Source organism: Musca domestica, unplaced genomic scaffold (assembly GCF_030504385.1).
Source record: "Musca domestica strain aabys unplaced genomic scaffold, Musca_domestica.polishedcontigs.V.1.1 181, whole genome shotgun sequence".
Taxonomy (NCBI): domain Eukaryota; kingdom Metazoa; phylum Arthropoda; class Insecta; order Diptera; family Muscidae; genus Musca; species Musca domestica.
In genome coordinates this window covers 1,006,958-1,021,074 of record NW_026712240.1, presented here as the reverse complement: position 1 = coordinate 1,021,074, position 14,117 = coordinate 1,006,958, and the positions used below count along the sequence as shown (strand labels likewise).

At 35.0% G+C, this 14,117-nt stretch overlaps 1 protein-coding gene across 1 annotated transcript; it reads left to right on the top strand.

Moving 5' to 3' along the window:
• The first annotated feature begins 824 nt into the window (after positions 1–824).
• LOC131801928 (solute carrier organic anion transporter family member 74D-like) lies at positions 825–13,435 on the top strand. The gene is made up of 7 exons (XM_059121051.1): positions 825–1,118; positions 1,184–1,663; positions 4,784–5,147; positions 5,214–5,401; positions 5,468–5,641; positions 5,713–5,889; positions 8,935–13,435. The coding sequence occupies exons 1-7, from the start codon at positions 968–970 to the stop codon at positions 9,102–9,104; spliced, it is 1,704 nt and encodes a 567-aa protein (XP_058977034.1). The 5' UTR covers positions 825–967; the 3' UTR covers positions 9,105–13,435.
• The last annotated feature ends 682 nt before the right edge of the window (positions 13,436–14,117 follow it).

Here is a 14,117-nt window from a genome sequence, read left to right as displayed (position 1 = left end):
ATAAGTCGAAATTCTCTGAAACATTTCCTCAAATCGAACCTTAAACAACTGCAATGAATTCAGACGGTTTTAGTGATGTTGTTGTCAACAATGCAACAACAAATCATCTGAACGGTAATAACGGGAATCTCAAATCACAAGCTTTAAGTAATGGTCATGAAAATGGTTATAGCTCGAATGCACATGAATCAGGTGCCGGCGATGACAAATCACCCGTCCATATGGTAAATGGCCAAAGGCGGGATTCCAATCAGGCCTGGACTCCGCTCTTGCAGAATGGCAGCAACAATAAACAGACAACAAGCAACGATGATAACCTCTCTCTGGACGGTGGTTTGGGTGAGGCGAATTCGGATATTTATGCCGGGACAGGTAGCAATAACAATGAAGAACTGAAGAATCTAAAGAATGAAATGATGCACCACTCACCGCTGCAGTCGAACAACAACGGATCGCTGGTGAACGGCAAAAATGGTATAGGCCACACAGACAAGTATGACGAACTTGATCCTCTGACGGGCCTGTACAAGCAGAAACATGAAAGCGAAGACCTAGATCTGGATTCGCTCAAGGCCAACGGGGAGGGATGTGGCCTCTTCGGCTTTAGACCCAGATGGGCCAGCAAATTGGCCTCCACCCATGTCTTTATGGTGGTGTTTCTAGTCGCCTATGTCCTGCAGGGTATGTACATGACCTATTTTGTATCGGTCATCACTACCATCGAGAAGCTGTTTCAGATCAAGTCAAAGACTACGGGTTTTCTACTGAGTGCCAGTGAAATGGGTCAAATCAGTACGGCCATGTTGCTGACATATTTTGCCGGGCGAGGTCATCGACCACGTTGGATTGCCTGTGGCATGGTTCTCTTTTCGATAGCAGCATTCTCCTGTGCCCTGCCACATTTCATATTTGGTAAAGATCTCCTACAGACCACGGCCATGTCGTTCAATAAAATCGCCAAGATCCCATGGAGGATCTGGCGGCAAGCAATTTGGCTGGCGAATTAACGTGGGGCGTGAACAATGAATCTAGCAGTGTTACCCTCTCTCAGTTGGGTACTCAACATTTGGATTTGAATCTCTGTGTTTTGGGCAATCACACACAAAACTCCACCACGGGTAAGTGTAGGAACCTGTCTCCTTTTGTTCAAGGACCTACCTCATAATCTCATTTTTTATTACAGAATGCAATGAAGATCGCAAAATCGAACAAGCATCTCACTCTAAAATAACCGTCATCGTTCTATGCATCTTCTTCGGCAGCTTGCTTAGCTCGGGTATTGGTCAAACAGCCGTCTCCACTTTGGGCATACCCTACATCGATGACAATGTGGCCAGCAAACAATCACCCATGTACATGGCCATCACAATTGGTGTTAGGATTTTGGGTCCTGCTTCGGGTTTCATTGTTGGCTCATTCTGTACCCGTTGGTATGTGAATTTTTCAAATCCTGGTTTCGATGCTAGTGATCCACGTTGGATTGGTGCCTGGTGGTTGGGTCCAGTGGGTATTGGTACTTTGATGTTGCTTTCATCGATTGCCATGTTTTCATTTCCACGTGAATTAAGAGGCAAGAAACCACCGCCAGCAGCTCCCAGTGCCGTAGAGGGTGAAAAGGTGGCTGAAACACCAGCGGAACCTGAAGAGAAACCAAGATTGAAAGGTATGTTATGCATTTTAATTGAAAGAAAAACATTTTTGAGGAAAAGTTTGAGTCTCGAACTTATCTTCATAGAAAAGTCTGAGGCTCCAACTAATCTTTATAGAAAAGATTGAGGCTCAAACCCATCTTCATAGAAAAGTTTGAGGCTCAAACCTATCTTCATAGAAAAGTTTGACGCTTAAACCTACCTTCATAGAAAAGTTTGAGGCTCAAACCTAACTTCATAGCAAAGTTTGAGGCTCAAACCTTTTTTCATAGAAAACTTTGAGGCTCAAACCTATTTTCATAGAAAAGTTTGAGTCTCAAACCTATCTTTATAGAAAATTTTGAGCCTCAAAATTAGCCGTATAGAAAAGTTTGAGCCTCAAACTTATCCGTATAGAAAGTTTAAGCCTCAAACTTCTCTATACAGATAAGTTGAGGCCCAAACTTCTCTATACAGATAAGTTTGAGGCCCAAACTTCTCTATAGAGATAAGTTTGAGACCCAAACTTCTCTATGAAGATATGTTTGGGCGTTCAAAACTTTGCTGTGAAGTTAGGTTTGAGCCTCAAACTTTTCTATAAAGTTAGGTTTGAGCCTCAAACTTGTCGTCATAGAAAAGCTTGAGGCTCAAACCTATCTTCATAGAAAAGTTTGAGGCTCAAACCTATCTTCATAGAAAAGTTTGGGGCTCATACCTATCTTCATAGAAAAGTTTGAGGCTCAAACCTATCTTCATAGAAAAGTTTGAGGCTCATACCTATCTTCATAGAAAAGTTTGAGGCTCAAACCTATCTTCATAGAAAAGTTTGAGCCTCGAACTTATCCTTATAGAAAAGTTTTGGGCCTCAAACTTATCTTTTTAGGAAAGTTGGAACCTCAAACTTGTCTTCAAAGAAAAGTTTGATAATCAAGCCTATCTTCAAAGAAAAGTTTGATACTCAAGCCTATCTTCTTAGAAAAGTTAAGGCTCAACCTATCTTCATAGAAAGTTTGAGGCTCAAACCTATCTTCATAGAAAAGTTTGAGGCTCAAACCTATCTTCATAGAAAAATTGAGGCCAAACCTATCTTCATAGGCTCAACAAGTTTTTATAGAACTGAGATTCTCTAAAATTATTGTCAAACTCTCTTATTCAAAATATTTGAGACCCAAACTTCTCTATAGAGATAAGTTTGAGACCCAAACTTCTCTATGAAGATAGGTTTGAGCGTCAAACTTTGCTGTGAAGTTAGGTTTGAGCCTCAAACTTTTCTATAAAGTTAGGTTTGAGCCTCAAACTTGTCGTCATAGAAAAGCTTGAGGCTCAAACCTATCTTCATAGAAAAGTTTGAGGCTCAAACCTATCTTCATAGAAAGTTTGGGGCTCATACCTATCTTCATAGAAAAGTTTGAGGCTCATACCTATCTTCATAGAAAAGTTTGAGGCTCAAACCTATCTTCATAGAAAAGTTTGAGCCTCGAACTTATCCTTATAGAAAAGTTTGGGCCTCAAACTTATCTTTTTAGGAAAGTTGGAACCTCAAACTTGTCTTCAAAGAAAAGTTTGATAATCAAGCTATCTTCAAAGAAAAGTTTGATACTCAAGCCTATCTTCTTAGAAAAGTTAAGGCTCAAACCTATCTTCATAGAAAAGTTGAGGCTCAAACCTATCTTCATAGAAAGTTGAGGCTCAAACCTATCTTCATAGAAAAATTTGAGGCCAAACCTATCTTCATAGGCTCAAACAAGTTTTTATAGAACTGAGATTCTCTAAAATTATTGGTCAAACTCTCTTATTCAAAATATTTGAGACCCAAACTTCTCTATAGAGATAAGTTTGAGACCCAAACTTCTCTATGAAGATAGGTTTGAGCGTCAAACTTTGCTATGAAGTTAGGTTTGAGCCTCAAACTTGTCGTCATAGAAAAGCTTGAGGCTCAAACCTATCTTCATAGAAAAGTTTGAGGCTCAAACCTATCTTCATAGAAAAGTTTGAGGCTCATACCTATCTTCATAGAAAAGTTTGAGGCTCAAACCTATCTTCATAGAAAAGTTTGAGGCTCAAACCTATCTTCATAGAAAAGTTTGAGCCTCAAACTTATCCTTATAGAAAAGTTTGAGCCTCAAACTTATCCTTATAGAAAAGCTTGAGCCTCGAACTTATCCTTATAGAAAAGTTTGGGCCTCAAACTTATCTTTTTAGGAAAGTTTGAGGCTCAAACTTCTCTATACAGATAAGTTTGATACTCAAGCCTATCTTCAAAGAAAATTTTGATACTCAAGCCTATCTTCATAGAAAAGTTTGAACCTCAAACTTATCCGTATACAAAAGTTTGAGCTTCAAACTTATCGGTATACAAAAGTTTGAGCCTCAGACTTATCGGTATAGAAATGTTTGAGCCTCAAAACTCATCGGTATAGAAATGTTTGAGCCTCAAACTCATCGGTATAGAAATGTTTGAGCCTCAAACTTATCGGTATAGAAATGTTTGAGCCTCAAACTTATCGGTATAGAAATGTTTGAGCCTCAAACTTATCTGTATGGAAAAGTTTGAGCCTCGAACTTATTCGTATAGAAAAGTTTGAGCCTGGATCTTATTCGTATAGAAAAGTTTGAGAACTTATTTTCATAGAATAGTTTGAGCCTCAATCTTGTCTTCATAGAAAAGTTTGAGCCTCAAACTTGCCTTAATAGAAAAGTTTGAGCCTCAAACTTGCCTTAATAGAAAAGTTTGAGCCTCAAGCTTGTTTTCATTGAAAAGTTTGAGCCTCAAGCTTGTTTTCATTGAAAAGTTTGAGCCTCAAACTCATCGGTATAGAAAAGTTTGAGCCTCAAACTCATCGGTATAGAAAAGTTTGAGCCTCAAACTCATCGGTATAGAAAAGTTTGAGCCTCAAACTCATCGGTATAGAAAAGGTTGAGCCTCAAACTTATCGGTATGGAAAAGTTTGAGCCTCAAACTTATCGGTATGGAAAAGTTTGAGCCTCAAACTTGTCTTCAAAGAAACGTTTTATACTCAAGCCTATCTTCATAGAAAAGTTTGAGGCTTTAACTTGTTGTTATAGAACTGAGATTCTGTAAAATTATGGTCAAACTCTCTTATTCAAAATATTTTAAGTAGTTATTCGAGACATTATTTATTTTTCATTTTCAGATTTCCCCAAAACGGTCAGGCGTCAATTGAGCAACGATATCTTGATGTTCCGTACTGCATCTTGTGTATTCCATTTGCTGCCCATTGCTGGTCTCTACACTTTTCTGCCAAAATATTTGGAAACACAATTCCGTTTGGCTCCCTATGATGCCAATATGATTGCTGCCTTTTGTGGCATTTTGGTTATGGGTATTGGTATTGTTATATCGGGTTTGGTTATTCTAAAATTGAAACCCACTGCAAGATCGGTGGCCGCCTGGATAGCCTTAACAGCTTTGGTCTACTCGGCCGGGATGGTCATCTTAATGTTTGTCGGCTGTAATATGAATGATTTTGCCGGTTATAAGACGGCCAATAGCATTGGGTAAGTATGGGGTGGGAATGTGGTGGAAAGTTATGTTGTATTAAAATATTAAACGTGTATTTTTAGACCCGCCACAATTGAGCCAGCCTGCAGTGCTGCCAATCTCTGTTCATGTGACAAGGAACAATTTGCCCCAATTTGTGGCATTGATGGAAAAATTTACATATCTCCCTGCCATGCTGGCTGTTCCACGGCCAGTATGCGTAGCAGTGATAATCATACGGTATTTTCGAACTGTACATGCATTCCAGATGGTGAGTTTGCGAGATAAACAATACTCCATGTTAGAGTTAAAATTTAACATTTCATTCTCTTTCCAGTTACTGAAGCTTTTGGTACCACCCTACCCACCTTTGAGGCTAGCAGTGGCTATTGTGATAGTAATTGCAAAAATTTCATTATTTTCATAATCATTTTTGCCGTTTGCGTTTTTATGCACTCCACATCGGAGGTGGGCAGCATGTTGTTGGTCATGCGTTGCACCCATCCAAAGGGTAGGCAAAATGATATACATTTTTTTATTGTTTTGAAAATGATTTGATTTTATTTTTTCATACATTTTCAGATAAAGCCATGGCCATGGGTGTCATACAATCGGCCATTGGTCTATTTGGCAATGTTCCTTGTCCAATTATATACGGAGCTGTGGTGGATTCAGCATGTCTCGTATGGAAATCAGTTTGTGGCAAACATGGAGCATGCTCATTATATGATGCCGATACATTTAGGCATTACTTTTTAGGTGAGTATTAGGGGTGAATATCCCACAATTAGGCTTTAAAAATTCAAATTAATTAGTCAGCCTATCCTTTGAAAAATAGGTGTTAAAATCCACTTTAGTTGGCCAAACAGTAGTTGAGGTGATAAGATTTAAAAAATCCAACTTAAATGGCCAATGGTTAAAAAAAAATTACTTTAAAAATCCACGTTAAGTGGCCAGATAGTAGTTAAAAAAGAAACCTTAAAAATCCAAATAAAATGGCAGGGCAATCCTTGAAAAAATACGCTTTAAAAATTTGGGATAAATGGCCAGACATTCTTTAAAAAAATAGGAATTAAAAATCTAGGTTAAATGGACATGCAATAGCTGAAAAATTAGATTTAAAAAATCAATTTTAAATTACCAGTCAGTGGTCGAAAAAAATTAGTTTAAAACTCCTCGTTAAATGGTCAGAGAGAAGATGAAAAAATAAGAATTAAAAATCCTTTTATATGGCAGTTGAAAAATAAAAATAAAAAAATTCAAGTTAAATAGCAAAACAGTCCTTCAAAGGCTGTTCTTTGAAGAATAAGTCTTGAAATCCACGTTAGTTAGCTAAACATTAGTTTAAATTATAAGATTTAAAAATCCAATTTAAATGGCCAGATGGTAGTTGAAAAACAATACCTAATATCCACGTCTAATGGTCAGATGTTTGTTGAAAAAACAACTTTTAAAAATCCAAATTAAATGTCCAGAAAATAACTGAAAAAAATTACCTTTGAAATTCCATTATAAATGGCCAGTCAGTAGTTGAAAAAATTTACTTTAAAAGATCTTTGTTAAATTGGCCAGACAGTAGTTGAAAAAATAACATTTAAAAATCCTGTTTAAATGGGAAGACAGTCCTTGAATAAATGGCTTTTAAAATCCATTTCATGCATTACAGATGGTGAGCTTGGGAAATATTTAAAATCCCACGTTTACTGGCCAGACAGTAGTCAAATAAATTAAAATTCCACATTTAATGGCCAGAGAGTAGTTAAAAAAATAATTTCAAACAAACACGGTTAAATGGCCAGACAGACCTTGAAAAAATTATTTTTAAATAAGCGTTTATTGGCCAGAGAGTCCCTGAAAAAATAGACTTTAAAAACTGTCCTAAATAACATTGTGCGACAAAATTCAATTTTTTAAAAATTACGGGGAAAGGCCAGCGAATTATTAAAGACTAGCTTAAAATGGAAAACGCGTGTATTTGGCGTTTTGAAATTTTACATTGCAAAAAAAAACCAAAATAGAGGGGGAAAGTTCCTCCCTCTTTTCTAGAATTTTCGTATTTAGATAAAAAAAAGTGCCATAATTTTTTACATTTTTTTAAAAATATTTATTGAATGAAAGCAAAAAATGTCGGAAATAGCATCAAATTTTAGAATAACTTTAGATTTGTTCGAATTGGTCACCTTTGGCACGAATTTGATGGCCTTCAAACAGCCAATGAAACCGTCACACACTGCCCGAATATTGCTCTGTGGTATTTCGACCCATTCCCGGCGAAGTGCTTGCTTGAGATGATCGACACTTTGGTATTTTTTAGTGACAACCTTGCTTTCCAAAATAATCCAGACACAATAGTCCAAGGGATTAGTATCCGGAGATTTTGGTGGCCATTGTGCGCTGGAAATGAAGCGTGGAACTTCATTTTGTAACCATATTCTTGGGTGCGCGTGTAGAGTGCGATGGTGCTGAGTCCTGTTGGAATGTCCAAGGTCTGTGGCCAAAATATTTGCATGCCCAAGGCTTTAATACACCCTCCAGAATATTTTCGCGATAATATTCGGCTTTTATTCTGATGCCACGGTCGATTAATACGATCGGAGAGCGACCATCGGCTGTTATGGCGGCCCACACCATCACCATGGCCGGCCTAGACAAACCTACCCTGGTTTTTGACGCAATTACGTTCAGAATGGTGTAGTCGTCTCAATTCGTATTCAGCATGAATTGATGAAGATGTGCGTGACGCCTGTCTGGCGTGTTATACAGGCCCGCACAATACGCTACACCTCTTTAATTTCACAACCAAACCTACCCAACTCACTCCAGAAGATCTCTGGCTACAGGCCATCAAAGTAGTCGAATTTCTAAACCTGGAGCTGGAACCTGATTAGCAGAAGGCAAACACTTGCAAGTACTACTGCTACAACAACAACAACCATGGTCGGCGCTTGAGTTCTGTTGGCCAACCGAAGGTGCACATTTTCGTCTGACCTCTTTGGCAAGTTAACACGATCCACGATCATTTTGTTTGTTTACAAACTGCTGGACAATGAATGTTTTCTCATCGGAGACGGAGAAAACCAAATCGGCAGTTTACCACTTTCGTTCGGCCAAGCGAAGCAACTCTTTAGCTCTTTTGGGTCTGTTTTCTTTCCGTTGCGGTGTAAGTTCTTGCACTTTTTGGAATTTCAATGGCTTTAACCCGAGCTCATTTTTTATATTTGCCGAATGGAATATTGCGATATGTTCAGCTCACGAGCCTTTTTTCGGCCACTGCGACAAGTTTTCGATCAAGTCGCTTCTTTACTTTTCGAACAATTTCTGCTGTTTTCTTCCGTTCACTTCCTTAACGTCGGCCTACGCTACCAGTATCACGGTAACGAGCGATGATACGAGACACAAATATTTATTCACATTTAAATGCTGAAGTGCTCCGACAATAGCCACTTGTGGTTTTCCAGCCAAATATAAAGAAATCACACTATCACGCTTGAATTCCATCATCAATAACTTTTTTCTGGAAACTTCTCACTGAAATACTTTTGTACGCTTGTAAACAATATAATGAGCTGTCACTGGAATATTTTTAACAGCTGTAGGACGAGTGGCTTAGAAATGATAGCAGTCTGAAGTTGGTTGAAGTTTTTCCATCTCACCCTGTAAAGTACGGCTGCTTTCAAACTTCAGATTTGTTAGCATTTATTCTCCAAATTGTCCCTGAAAATCTACTTTAAGAATTTCTTCAAAGTTCCTTGAAGAATCCACCATTAATTTAATAATTTGGTTTCCCCCTTCCTCTCCTTCCAGGTATTACGGCTGGTATTATGTTTTTGGCCTTTATTATGGATTTAGTTGTGTGGAGTAAGGCCCATCGCATTGACATCGCACCCGAAGAGAACAAAAAAGAAGAGGATGATAATAAATCAACAGAGACTGAATATAAAAAGGCAACGGTTTCACCCGATACCAGAGTATAAATAAAATTGTAACAAAAAAAAAATACTACAAAACAAACAGAAAACGCACATTGTTATGTTACACCCCCATACACACTCTCTCACACATACACATCCACAGCGATTTTACAAAAAAAACAAACAAAACTATATATGTAATTTGTTTTCAATTTTTTATATGATTTTTATTTTTTTTAATTACTCTTTAGTCGGGGATTCTAATCAATTTTTTTTTTTGTAAATTTACACATATATTGATATATGTGTTAAGGTATTAATTATACTGTTTTGAATCCTGTGTGTAACCCTTTTGTATGCTTATATGTATCTAAAAGGGTATAACAATATGTTTCCATAACATTTGTTTAATCTTATACAGATATATATATTTTTTAAATTTAGTTTTTCTTTTTATTTTTGTAATTTTTTGACTCATAATTTGTATAAAATTTTATTATGCTATTAGTTTTTATACACATATTATTATTATATTTTTTTCAATATTTTGACATCATTTTAAACAATGCCTAAAATTTGTAAAAGACCTGTGGCGAAGATGGAATGAGTCAATGTAGTCGTTGTGACAAGACTCCGAGATCTAGAATTATTTTATGGAATTTCTTTTGTTGGACATCGAGAAACCCTTAGCATGGCCTATATAAGTTCGGCCAGGAAGCCCATCTGACAATTAAGTTAACTGACCAAATATATAATTGTCATTTCAATTTCAAATAGAGTCAAATCAAATTGTTGTCAAAAGTTGTTTTCTTGACCGACCATGGCCTACATAAGGTCGGCCGATAAGCCCACCTGACAAACAAGTTTGCCACCAAAAGCCATATTTTGATTTGAAATTCAAATAAACTCAAATCACAAGGGAACAAAAACTACTAAGTTTATTGTCAAATTGTTGTCAAAAGTAGTCTTCTCTTCGCCGACCTTATGTAGGCCTTGACTCGGAGGCTTCCAAAAATTTTAGCATTTTTTTGGCATAGCTCTGAGGCCTGATATTTTTTTTTTTTTTTTTTTTTGAAAAACAAATCTTTTAATTTTCGAAAAATCCTTTTATAGAAATATGTATTTCTTGATCTTAAAGTCCATAAAATCTTTGTGATTTTTTCTTTGTCCTTCTGGGTTGATACATTTTATAAACCTCCGAGGCATATACAATTTTTTAAGGCAAAATGACATTGAATATTATTATTTGGCTTTCCGAGTTCACCTTGGCCTATAAATCATTGAGACCTACAACGATTTTGAGCCATTTTATGAATAATTTTAGAAAAGCTCAAATGAAATCTGTCACCTAAAAAAATTCCACCACAAAATTGTATAGAACATTTTTCGTTGAGCCAAGATTTTGAAAACGTTTCAAAGAAAATTGTTCGTTACCTTGAATCTAAAAATTATTTCGTTTACCTTTGTTGATAGCAAACTTTAAAGGAAACGTTTTATCAACCTCAGAGGCCCATAAATATTTTTATAAAAAAATCCCTGGTCTAAAAAATGTTAAAAAAAATTGTTACTTTGTCCTCTGATGCCCACAAATTGGTATAGAAAATTTTCCTTGGCCCAATATGTTTTCTCAGGCTCCGAGAACTTTATATTCTGATGATCCAAAAAAATATATATAAAAAATCGTAAGTCTGTGAGGACAACAAATGGGTATAGAAAAAAAGGACCAAGGCCTATGAAAAATGTTGCGCAAACGTCCGAGACCCACAAATTTATATTAAAAAATAAATAAATAAATCCGCAGCAAGATGGGACCTGGCAACTGCTTGAAGCGGAGACCTTTGTGTTAATCCTATGGAGAAATGAAAAAAAATGTTGAAAATAGGAGAGATATAGAAGCGAGAAGTATAGACATATTGAGGTGAAATTATAAGGAAACACGACGACAAGATTCGAGTGAGGCGCCCTTTACATACATCCATTTATGATATGTCTCAAAAAATGCCACGCGAAGACTTCAAGCTGCTTGTGTAACCACACCTTTAGTTGTTGTTGTTGGGTGGCCTGCCTAGACTGAAAATGTCTTTTGCAAACATGTTAATAATGATGGGATATATGTCTGAGAATAACGTTAAAGTTTATCTCGTATCTCCGACCTGCCAAATAGCCTATGTCTTTTGGTGAATATCATGGGACATTTGCAAAGTAGATGTTCCATCGTCTTTAGATGTTCCTTTTGAAGATAGATTACACAGTTGTCCTTTCTTAGGGTCTGATATCTGATACTTCAGTGACCAGGCCTTCTCAAAGTATTCTATAAACATGACGATTTTTTGATCACACCTATTAAGAGATAGAAGGGAGGGGGCATGTTCTTCTCCTCGACACTAGCAGGTCAAATGGCACACTCCTTCCTGCTCTTGAGAGCCTAGGTTGTCAACTACGACCCGGCTCCTTTGCATTACCGTTAATTGGAACAGAACTCCCCATAAGCCTTTATACAAATTTTCCTGTGGCCTCGGACGACCGCAAAATGTTATAGAAAATATGCAAGACATAGCAAATTTTATTGAAAATTTTATAACACATTTTTCTTAGGCCTCCATGGCGACAAACATTTTTTCTACTCCTGCCAGACCTACAAAATTTCAAACAAGAATTTTATAGACTTTTTTTCTGACTCCAAGGACCACAGAAATGTTATAGAAATCTATTTTTTGGACTCCGAGCCCAACAAAATTTTATTAAAAATGTCATTCTTCATCAAGTTTTGTAGATGTTTTTATCAAATCAAAAAAAATATCACGACAATTTGATAATTTTCCAATAGCTTCTATTTCCATGCAGTTTTTTTAACAATTTAGGCAATTGTTTTATAAAAGAAAAAACTTTTATTCCCTTTTTTATTATTTTATTTCTGTTTTTTTTTTTTAAATATCCTTTAGTCTTAAAATAGTCGGACGTACATATGAACCTATGTGCAATCTAATTTATCTCCATAGAATAATGATAATAATAATATTAACAATAATGATACGTCATAATTTTATGTTTATTTGTTATAACCATTTGTTTTTAAGAAAAAAAAAATACTTTTTTTTAATTCCTTTTTTTATAACCCTAAGTTGAAGTTAATGTTAAATGTATTTTTTATATATACTACCATAAGGAAAAAAGTAAAAAAACGAAAAACAAAAACAAATCAATATCCTACTCTTATGTTTTAATTCAAAAATAAGCAAAAAAAGAATGGGTAAAAAAATAGAAGAAAAACTTGAAAAATCTCAGTTAAATAAATAACAAATTAAATAATTAATGTCTTTGAAAACAAATATCGAATGATTGATTGATGACTGATTTAAAAAACAGAAAAGTAAATTGAATGTTGTGCCAGACAGGAAAACGCAACGAAATCCATATTATGGAAGCAAAAATGAAATATTGAAAGATATACCGAAAAGGGACCCAGAATGGATTCATTCAGATCTATGTTAAAAATAAAATTAAAAAATTAAAATTAAAAAATAAATAGAAATCCATATTAAATGTATGAAGCAAAAAGAAATATTGAAAGATATACCGAGAAGGCATCCAGAATGGATTCATTCAAATATATGTTAAAAAAAAACATTAAAAATTAAATCGAAATATATGTATGTCATTACTAGAAAATAACAAAACCCTTGTTATAGAAATCATAAATGCTCTGTTCCAGAATATGCAAGATTTGACTATTTTTGCCAGTTTTCTCGTTATTATTTTTAAAGGAAAAAAGTAGTAAAAAGTTTAATATTCTTGCATTTCTGAAACAAAGCCAACACTAATAACGTTATATACATATACAAGTTATTATTACATTTACACATTTAAATTAGAAATTGCAACCTATCTGTGGTAGTTATTATTTAGTTAAAATTAACAACACATCTTTTTTTGTAATTATTAAATTATTTTTTAATTCGTTTTCTTCTATAAATAATAGTAATGCATTAATAAAACTACAAAAGCAAAACAAAAAAAAACGAAAATCAAATTCCATTACAAAGAAATTTTGTTAAAAAAGATTTAAAAAATAATCGAAACAGGCAACCAATGCATTTCTTCTCTATCATAATTTTTTTTAATATAAAATTCAATACAAATTTGAGCATTCTAAACATAAAAGTGGAATGCTTATCGAAATGGCATTTAAAAAAAATAATTTATAGTTTAAAACGTTGAATATTCAAAAGTACTACTAAGTGTTTAATGTGTTAATTGAGAAAAAAAAACGAAAAACAAAACACGCCAATTACCTCTGCAAACAAACATTACATAATTAAAACAAACACCCAATCGGAAAACAAACAAATGTATCAAAATGAAATAAATGTGCATTTATGTATGAATATTCAAAATAGTGTGTTTTTCTATTTCTGGTAATTTGATAGTTAAAGGGTATCAGTCGGTTTTGCCGACACATGCATGCCCTAAGCCAATGTTAGATCACATAAATATATTTTGCCTTCTGTTATGATTATTCAAATTGTTGACCCTCCATGGAGTAGGTTCCGAAGAAATAGGATAATATTGTAAATATAAATATTGCGAAGTGCCAGGTTTGGACTATAACTTCACTTTATTTGAGATATGTGAAAAATTATTTAGAAAATGTTAAAATATGCCTGAGCCACTAGATATATAGTCGACCGAAGTATTCCATTTTCATACTTTGTCTAATACAGATTACACACATATTGGTATGGGCAAAATTACAAGAAAATCGAACATTTATATCAAATTTTATGAGAAATCATAAATTCCATATTCATCTCAGGTTTTTTGGTTTGGAGAGAAATATTTAGATATAGCAAGTTGTAAAGAATCGCTGTTTTTTTTCGCAAGTTATGACAGATAAAAATATTGAAAATTTTTACCCTTTGTGGGTAAGGTACCAGAAGAAGGTATTCAGTAGATCTTGTGTTAGCAAAAGTTTGAAGAGAGTTGGCTGCTTATTTCACTTTCTTTGAGCGTTTTGTTTTTCAAAATCTTGAACCCTATGAGGGGGAGGTACCGGAAGAAAGGGTCTGATCTCTACTA

What these genes read in the sequence shown, in the direction of transcription:
- LOC131801928 (XM_059121051.1), top strand. Translation starts at nt 968, where the DNA reads ATGGAGGATCTGGCGGCAAGCAATTTGGCTGGCGAATTAACGTGGGGC. An exon ending in GCGTTGCACCCATCCAAAGG is followed by an intron (nt 5,642 to 5,712) that starts GTAGGCAAAATG and finishes ATACATTTTCAG; the next exon opens with ATAAAGCCATGGCCATGGGT. An exon ending in ATTTAGGCATTACTTTTTAG is followed by an intron (nt 5,890 to 8,934) that starts GTGAGTATTAGG and finishes CTCTCCTTCCAG; the next exon opens with GTATTACGGCTGGTATTATG.